This window comes from Microtus oregoni, unplaced genomic scaffold (assembly GCF_018167655.1).
Source record: "Microtus oregoni isolate MIOR12 unplaced genomic scaffold, Mior012 000006F_ref0000085, whole genome shotgun sequence".
NCBI classification, from domain to species: Eukaryota; Metazoa; Chordata; class Mammalia; order Rodentia; family Cricetidae; genus Microtus; species Microtus oregoni.
In genome coordinates, this window is record NW_024543065.1 from 17,769,380 (window position 1) to 17,779,475 (window position 10,096).

Below are 10,096 nucleotides of genomic sequence, written 5' to 3' on the forward strand. Positions count from 1 at the left end.
TACTGCTCTCTATGTGTCGAGATTTCCCTCCACCAACCTGCTTTGTGCACTGCTGAAGGCTGGACCTTACACCATGCACTTCTGACACAAAAGTACACCAATGAATACAAGCCAACCTCCTGACTCAAGTCACTTAACAGGATGACCTACAGCTCCCACCTACACCCTGCCATGTCATAAAGGACATTATATTCCTTTTTCTTTAAAAAAAAAACATAGCATTTCTATTTTATATATTCAATACATCTCTTTGCTATTTGTTGTTTTGTTTCATTTCTTGGCAAATTGGCCAGCAATGAAGAAAGACTACAAAGGTCTACTCAACATATAGATTTCATTTGCTTTGGGTACTGTCTTAGTCACTATCCTAGCGCTGTGAAGATACACCATGACCACAGCAACTCGTATTAAAGAAAGAATTCAACTGGGGCTTGTTTACAGTTGCAGAGATTTAGTCCCTGTCATCATGGTAGGCAGCATGGTGGCACACAGGCTGACATGGTGACAGAGAGGTGACTGAGAGTTTTCTATGTGTGGATCGCAAGCAGCAGGAAGAGAGACATAGTGCACCTGCCTTGGGCTTCTGAAACATCAAGTCTAGTCCCCAGTGACAAGCTTCCTCCAGCGAGGCCACATCTCCTATAACTTCTCAAATAGTACCCCTCACTGAAGACTAAACATTTGAATAAATGAGCCTCCAGCTATTTTTATTCTAACTAACACAGACACGTACTCAGTAGTTGTGTTGCTAGTTCTGTTGAAGGACTTTAAGGTCACAGTCTGTGCACCAACAAACCAGATTCAGCCACCTATCTTCAATAAGCCAATTAAATGAACCAATTAATAATGAAAAGCAGACTAAGGAAGAGGATCACAGAATTCCAAATACTACCCTAAGCCCATCTATAGGAGTTCTGACATCAGGTAGGCTTTAAATAGATAGCAAAAGTAAGAGAGACCCAGTGCTTATGAACCTAACCCCATGTTTCCAGGGCCATTGTCACACAGCTTGGGCTCCAGAATGAACTTTTTCCCTCTAAAGTGAAAGCTGTGGGTTGTTGTTGTTGTTGTTGTTGTTGTTTCTGTTTTTGGATTTGTGTGTCAACATATGAAAAAGGAGCTATTACATCCAAGAAATTTAAAAACTCATTGAAATTACCATGAAAAATTACTTGTCAGCAAATTTGGTAACCTAAAAGAAATGGACAAATTCCAGCAATATATGCACCTCACCATGACTAAACCATGGGAGAAACAGAAACACACATCAGACTAATCCCAAGTGACAAACTTAAATCAGTATAATGCTTCTGTTAAGGAGACGCTTAGAACCAATGGTTTCAATGTTGATTTGTACCAAAAACTTAAAGAATACCAATTATCTGTATGATATTCAGAAAACAGAGAAGACTTGTCCCATGCAGATTTGATGAGAACCAGCACTATCCTCATATGGATAAAAAAGCACACCATGTAACAGAAAGAAAAGGGGACCAAAGAATGAAAGACTGAAAACTAAAGTACTCAAACACACACACACACCATACACTAAATAATAGCAGTAGCTGAAATGCAATAGCACATTCAAAGGGTTGTTCATGAATTAATAGTGATCTAGTACGCATCACATTAGTACAGTGTCAGTTTATAATATGAAAAGGAATAAATCTGATATAGCATGTCAACAGAATGCAGAATAATTATCCATATGATAATTTTAATAGGGAGACAAACGACATTGTACAAAATACAACAGTCATGATTTTGTAAAATGGTAGATATCTTAATGGTAATATTATAACAATTGTTTCAAAATTCATAGCAAGACATAATACTGTACATGATAAATACATATTTTTGTCATCTACTCTACAGAGACACAGACAGGGAAGATCATGAGGATAGATCTAGAAATAGTGGCCAGGTCTTGAAATATGTGTGAGAAACTCACTGACAATATCAGCATCTTCAAAAAGATCTTCGGGGAGGATTGCAATTTCCAAAGGTTAACCAGACTTAGTCAAAGATATATCCTGTTATGATTTATTGTCTATCATTGGAAAGGGAATTTTTTTCTAGGAAATACAATCTGGAAGACTGATTAAGCATGAGAAACAGATGGTTTGAAATTGTCTGAGATAACTATCATCTTTTTACTTAGGATATAGATGGCATGAACTATCAAGACAAAATGTAACCAAAGAATCAGATTTGTGCATAATGAGGGGACAGGGTTGCTTGGGGAGATGACACTCTACATATGCCCTGTAAATGACACAATGAGAAATGTTTTACAAGGTATTCAGTAGACTTAATCAGAGGAGTCATTAGTAAATTCAAATGATTTAATTTGTCAATTCAAGATGAAAATCTATGTTGAGAACATTCTCAGTAGAGATGAAATCCACATTTTAGGTGTATTTAGGTATGTATTTAGGTAGGTTCTTTTGCTTTTTCAGCTGTTTTATTTATTTGTTATTTATTATTTATTTTCTTTTGGTTTCTTTGCTTTTTATATTTGCCTGTTTGTTTTCTAAAGAGAGATAGAATGAGGGTGGGGGTGGATTGGTGGGGAGGTGGGATCTGGAAGGAGATGAGGGAGGGAAAATTGTGATGAGAATATTGTGTAACTTTTAACAAAATAAAATAAAACTCTAAGAAGAAATAAAAAGAACACATGGAAGGTAAAAAAAGTTTCTAGGCTGATTTACTACAAAAAAAATGAAGAAGAACTAGGAAAACAAAAGGAACATGCTATAAAGAAACGGGCACTGACATCAGACAACTTGAATTTGGGACAGAAAGCTGAATTTTGAATTTTGAAAGTTGTGATCAAGAACATTTAGTCAATCAGGTCACCCTCATATGAGAATGATGCAGTAGCTCATTTGTCTTCCACATTTCAAGTGCCCTTCTGCCTCTCTCTCTCTCTCTCTCTCTCTCTCTCTCTCTCTCTCTCTCTCTCCCCTCCCCTCCCCTCCCCTCCCCTCCCCTCCCCTCCCCTCCCCTCCCCTTCTCTCTCTCTCTCTCTCTCTCTCTCTCTCTCTCTCTCTCGTGGGTGTTTTGTTTTGTTTTGTTTCTTGAAAAAAAACAGCCCTTCTTCAGTATAGCGTGTCTCTCAAGCACCAGGTGGCTAAGAGAACCATGACAGTTTGGACAAAAACTTTAGGGGCAAAATTTCTTTCTGGTACTTACACATCCTGGGATTCCTCAGTGAAAGGAAGGAAGAAAATACCATTCCTAAATGCGTGGACTATAATCAGAACAATAGACTGAGATGGAGACTGATCCCAAGCAGATGCTGACAAGCGCTTTGGAACTGATGATTAATGATTTTCAGCTTCCGACTACACTCATGTTGGCCTATCTGTCCGTCTTCTAGATCCTTGAATGCTGCAAGCAGATATTTTCTTGGAGAAGGAGGTATCTCAGGAAGGTATAGCTGTGACTCTATCTACTAGGAACTAAGGTCCAGGGAAGCAAGTACTAACCATTAGTAACTAATGAGTTCTACCCTCGGGGTACCCAGTCTCTTGTAGGCTGATTCTAAGGGGATTGTGATAGCCTGCTAGGGGTCCACAGCAAGATCTGTTCGCTGTTGCCACAGGGTACGGCTTTGGAAACTTGACTTTCTTCTTTCTTAATCCTATTTTCCCAAGTTCTTTATTTGAGCATTATAGAGTCTTTCAAAGAGTTTCCATGCACGCAAATATTTATCATTAGGCTTATTTAGGGGCAAATTCAGACAGAAAGCACCAATAATACATCATCTAGGAATCCATCTTCATAAATAAACCCCATTGCTGATAAACAAAAATTAAGTATTGTAGATGGAGGCAGCTAAACCAAAACAGCCTTTCAGCGAGATTCCCTTGATTTGTTGAAAGATCCAGCCAACCAGTACTTTTGGTGACTTTCTTCCTGGGCGTGGCCCAAGCCACGCCCATCTGTCTTCTAGTCTTGACACTGGTGAATGTAGGGATTGTTGCGTATGGTAATCAAACTAAGAAAGGCCTGCCCTAGACTTTTGGGTATGCTTTTCTTTTTCAGCTCGTTTATATAAAGCCTGACCTTTTCAGTAGTGAGCCTGATGCCTCTCCAACATCAACCAGAACACTTTTCTGCCCAGAGCTTTCTTGTGCCCCTCCTGGTGGCCCTGATGTCTACATCTTCTGACGCCTGTGGTAAGCCACCATGGTTTCCAAACATGCAGCTCAATGGCGATCCTAAAGACAGTTATGGGACTGGGGAAAAAGTGGAATACTCATGTAGACCAGGATATACACGACGACCTACTGTCAACATCTCCAGTGTGTGCACTGCAGACGGCCAGTGGTCACCCATTTCAAAGGATGCTTGTTACAAAAAATCATGTCCAAGGCAAGAAGATCCCGTAAATGGTCAAGTAAACTACCTGAATGGAAGTTCTGAATTTGGTACACAAATTCAATATACTTGCCATCCTGGCTTTGTCTTAATTGGTGACGGAATTCTATATTGTCTTCTTGCAGGAACAGATGTACAGTGGAGTGCTGATCCCCCAATATGTACAAAAATTTTATGTCAGCCACCTCCAAATATAAAAAATGGAGAATTTTTCCCAAGTCACAAAGATGTATTTGAATACCATGAAGTGGCAACTTACCAATGTAACCGTGTTCCTCCTGGTCAGGATGAACTGTCCCTTGTTGGTGAGAGACAGATCTATTGCTCTGAAAATAGAGAATGGAGCGCTAACCCTCCTGAGTGCAAAGTGGTCAGATGTCCATATCCCGTAATTCAGAACGGGAGACAGACGTCAGGATTCAGTAAGAAATACTCCTATAGAGCAAGGGTTATGTTTGAATGTAACCAGGGGCTTTTCCTTCATGGCAGCGACACTGTCATGTGTGAGGGTAATAATACATGGCAGCCACCAATTCCAATATGTCGGAGTGAGCCCCCTCCTCCCTCACCTCTCCCTCCTTCCCCTCCCGCAATACCTTCCAGCACAAGTGTTCTGAGCTCTATCAAAGGAGAAGCATTTGGTTTTGGAGATGCAGAGGGATGGATCATCTCTCTGATAATGATGGCTGTGTTGGAGCTGCAGTAATTTGCACTTCTCATTCTGACATCCTCAAAGAGTGAAGAAGAGAAGAAAAAACTGGAAATGTCAGCTGCCAGAATAAATTAATTATTCTAAGCACAGCAGGCTGCATGGTTTTCATACCCAGTTTTATTGGTGTAGGAGCGTCTTCTTTCTATGTGTTTCTTTTTTTGGTTAAATAAAGAGACTGCCTTGGCCTTTTGATAGGGCAGAAAATTAGGTGGGTGGAGTAAACAGAACAGAATTCTGGGGAAGAGGGAAGTGTGGCAGATGCCATGGCTCTCCTCTATGAGACAGATGCTGGTAAGACTCATAGTGGTAAGCCACAGTCAAGTGGCAATACACATGAATGGAAATGGGTTAATTAAGAAGTGAGAGTTAGCTAATATGAGGCTAGAAATAATGGGCCAGGCAGTGTTTAAATGAATGTAATTTGTCTGTTGTTATTTTGGGGTATAAGCTAGCCAGGTGGCTGGGAGCCAGGTGGTGGGAAGAAGCCCACCACTCCTTTTACAAAATTTTATATTCTATCATTTTAGCTCTATTAAAACATCTTCAGATATACAATAACTGTACTGTAATTTCACTCTTATAGCTGCAACTGTTTTTTCATAATGGGAAAGCAAAGGGGGCATAATGTAGTTTGAATGTAGTTATTCTTTGATCCTTTTTTGAAGTTGGGTTAGGAACATATTTACTATTTGCCCTTAAATAAAACACACACACACACACACACACACACACACATCTTTTTGGTAGCCTCAATGTATAGAAATTGTATGACCTGCGCATTACCCAGTTCAAAATAAAACTGTCTTTCATTCATTAATGATGATTTCAGGATTATTTATACAAACACTAATGCTAACTCTTTACTTTCAATTCTTTATGCGTGAAAATTTAAAGATCACAATGTTCATTGAAGAAAGTACTTACAAGTATGAATACTCTGGGTCAACTTTTATTCATTAAAACCAGAAAATCTGCAAAGTGAGACTAGGACATGTTTGGCTTCCTTGGCAAGGAATATTGCAAAATTTTCATAAATTAGTCAGTGACTTTATTTTTCATTTCTGTAGTTTTGTAATATCATTACTGCTTATTTAAGGAAGTTTAAATGTATGTTACTAGTTTGTACTTCAATAAATGTCAATAAACATCATGCATGCCACTATGAGTTAGCACAACCCTGAAATCTATAAAAGTATTGGCTCTCATTTCCAAGTGAATGACTCAACCTTCCTCATATTTTCCATAAAAAATATTTCATACATTGAGTAACCCACTCTTAAGACCTGGCTATGGGTAGTTCTTAACTATCTTAAATGGAATCTTATTTTAAACAAGTCATCAATAAGTAGGTAGTTTCATATAGAACAAATTCAAATAAACTGAAGTTGTACCAGAATCTAGTCCACTTATAACATCTTGGCCATTAGAAGCCCTCAAATCTGGAGTATCAATTCTTACCTCTTCTCATGAAATGCTGAAAATCAAGCAACATATTCCATAGAAAGCAACTTTACCTGGTGCACTATAAATCTGTTATTTTAAAGAATGAGAGACACAAAAATATTTCATATGAATGGTTATGCTCAGAGAGGTATCATTTTCCCCCTGTCTAGATGGTCTCTCCTGAGAAGACCAGGAGGAAGATAAAGGAGACTGCCTTTCTAATTCAAATCATATTCTTAAACCTTGAATTTTAAACATTTATACACGCACACACGTATGTGCCATGTATCACACATAGCTATTTATATGCATAGGTTGGATCAAAAGTTTCTTTGAGAGGAATATGACTGAGATTAAAGAGTGACTCAAAATGAGAGTGTTTCACGCATTCAGACATATGGACCACACAATAGAAGTGCTCCTTCCTTGGGAACCCCTGAAGGCTCCTTAAGATTATAATATTGGAACAGAAATAAACAAGAATTCTGCAATCAGCTGAATTAAAGTTTGATATGACTGTTCTGATCTGTTTTTCAAGGAAGTACTAATTATTAATAATCAAGAAATAGCAATAATCTTTTAAAAATCTAATAACATTTAAACTTACTATTTTATGCTTAAAGTGAATTTATTCTTATACAAAATATATTTTTCCAGGCTGAAGATAAAATTTGGTGCTAAAATGCCATTCTAGCATGTGTAAGACTGAGTTTGATCCTATCACTGAAAAAAAATATTCCAATTAATTATTGGTACTTGAGGTTTTGTTTGATAAATGATTTACCTTAGTATAAAACACACTAATTTTCTGTTATGAAAAAAAGTTCAAATCAAAGAAACAAACCATATTTGGATTAAAAACTTTTAAGAGCAAAAATACAGCAAATCGGCAATTTTCACACACAGTGGCAATAATTCATTTTATTGAAAACTGGCTCTTCAAATCTGTTTAGAATAAGACTTTACATCTGATCTTGGACATAGCAGTGCAGATCTCTAATTCTGTCTGCATGTGAAGCTAAAGTTTCACCCCTATCTTAAAAGATCCCACAGACCTCAGAGTTTTCACACACTGTTTTTATTAAGCTGAATAGGAACAGCGAGGAAAAGAAGTGATGGGAGAAAGGATAACATAAGATTTGGAAAAAGACATAAATCATTTTTTTCAAATGCAAAATGTAATTAAAGAAATCATAAAAACTATTCGATCTGTAGAGGTTTAATAATTGTTTAATATGAAGTATATAAGACATTTTTCTTTCACTCTTGTAGTCTAGGTGTATCTTAAACTCTTAATCTTTGTGACTAAACCCTCAAAATAGTAGGATTATTGGTGTGTGCTGCCACAGTTGGCTGTACAAAGAGTTCGTAGACACTCTGAAGTTCTCAGTATAATTTATTTTTTTTTAAATTAAGGCACAAAACTATGCCTTAAAAACTTATCATAACTATGATAAATGAAAGCTTGAAAACCATGAAATGTTTTTAAGTGTTAATGGTACTTTTCTAATCACCCCTAGATTGCTTTTTTTTCTTTTTTTAAAAATGTATTTATTTATTAAAGATTTCTGCCTCCTCCCCGCCACTGCCTCCCATTTCCCTCCCCCTCCCCCAATCAAGTCTCCCTCCCTCGTCAGCTCAAAGAGCAATCAGGGTTCCCTGCCTTGTGGAAAGTCCAAGAACCACCCACCTCCATCCAGATCTAGTAAGGTGAGCATCCAAACTGCCTAGGCTCCCACAAAGCCTGTACGTGCAGTAGGATCAAAACCCAGTGCCATTTTTCTTGAGTTCTCAGTAGTCTTCATTGTCCACTATGTTCAGCGAGTCAGGCTTTATCCCATGCTTTTTCAGACCCAGGCCAGCTGGCCTTGGTGAGTTCCCGATAGAACATCCACATTGTCTCAGTGTGTGGGTGCACCCCTCGCGGTCCTGAGTTCCTTGCTCGTGCTCTCTCTCCTTCTGCTCCTGATTTGGACCTTGGATGAAGAACATATGGAATATATACATATTAGAGTACTACTCAGTAGTAAAAAAAAACAATGACTTCTTGAACTTTGCATGCAAATGGACAGAAATGGAAAACACTATCCTGAGTGAGGTAAGCCAGACTCACCCCTAGATTGTTAGTGTTATGATTTTAATAAGAAATGTTCCCAACTGTCGTTTGTATTGAACATTTGTTTGACAGCTGATAATATTGTTTTGTAATATTCTGGAAAATTTATATGGTTGTGTCTACCTGAAGGATATGTCATTAAAGGAATGGTTTTTTGGGGTGGGGATGACTGTATCATGTCCTAATATTTTAAACGGATCTTAAGAAAATGAGACTACACAATTCAAATCATTTTGACAAAACAGATGTTTATTTCTGTATAAGAGTGTATAGTGACATTTAAGCAAGCAAGCAGGGTAGGCTAAGCAAGAGAAAGTCTCACTGGGCTTCTAAGCTTAGTGCCATGGGGTCCTCATTCTGAATGGTCAAATAACCCATACAGAAAACGGATGCCTGCAATTGGACTGTTGCTATGATCAAACCTGACCATATGGTCCTTACGTATTGTTAGCAGTTTGCAGAGATTTGGAAAAGGTTGGAGGCACACATTAGAGAAGTCATAGAATATCATAAACAGAACAGACAATTCTGGGAGGTAAGACCAGCATCACATTAAAAAAAAATTGACTAGTAGTGGCCTGTGTGCAAGCACATCACATAAAGGTATTTGCCACATAAGCCTGGTAACCTGAATTTGATTACTTGGGCATACATTATGTGGCGGGGGAGAGAATTGGCTCAGCAAAAGTGTCATTGACTGATGGACACATGAGCTATCCATGCTATGCTCCTGTGCTCAAAGGTCTTGCTCCATTGGACACATGAGCTATCCATGCTATGCTCCTGTGCTCAAAGGTCTTGCTCCATTTCAATCCACGTTGCTCTTCTCTCATCCCTTCTCCTTGGAATGAGACACTTCCTTTTGCTCCTTTATACCTTGGGATTATGTAACCTGTGTTTCATTTTACAGGAGCTCAGAGTTCAGAGATTGCCTGGAGTCTCAGAGGAGATTTTGACGTTAAGACTCTTGAATAATGTTGGAATTGTGAACACTTAGGGAACTCCCAGAGATGGACTAAATACATTTTGCAATATGAGTTGGTGAGGAGTCAGCATAGAGTATTAAGGTTTGAATAGGAAATGTCCCCACAGGCTCCAGTGTTGAACACTTGGTTCCTAGCTCCTAACATTATTTTGAGAGGTTCTAGGATGTAAAATGAAACCTGTTGAAAGGAAAGGGATCGCAGGAGACCTTCGCAAATGAGATTTGGTCTCTGGTCCTTTCCTTGATGTTTCTTATCTATTGTGAAAAAATGAGTCCCATCTTCATAGGCTCCTGCCACAAAGATATTGTACCCAAGTTTCTGAAATCAAGCAGTCATGAGTTGAATCCTCCTAAAGTGAGCCAAAATAAATATGTTCACTTTTTAAATTATTTCAAGTATTTTATCACAGTTTAAATAGACTCATAATATACACATATTACACATGTAAATACA

General features: G+C 38.2%; 1 protein-coding gene across 1 annotated transcript; it reads left to right on the forward strand.

Moving 5' to 3' along the window:
• Positions 1–4,090: 4,090 nt before the first annotated feature.
• Positions 4,091–5,092, forward strand: LOC121449285 (membrane cofactor protein-like). Its single transcript, XM_041653592.1, has one exon. The coding sequence runs from the start codon at positions 4,091–4,093 to the stop codon at positions 5,090–5,092; it is 1,002 nt and encodes a 333-aa protein (XP_041509526.1).
• The last annotated feature ends 5,004 nt before the right edge of the window (positions 5,093–10,096 follow it).

Coding starts and splice junctions, on each gene's coding strand:
- LOC121449285 (XM_041653592.1), top strand. CDS start 4,091: ATGCCTCTCCAACATCAACCAGAACACTTTTCTGCCCAGAGCTTTCTT.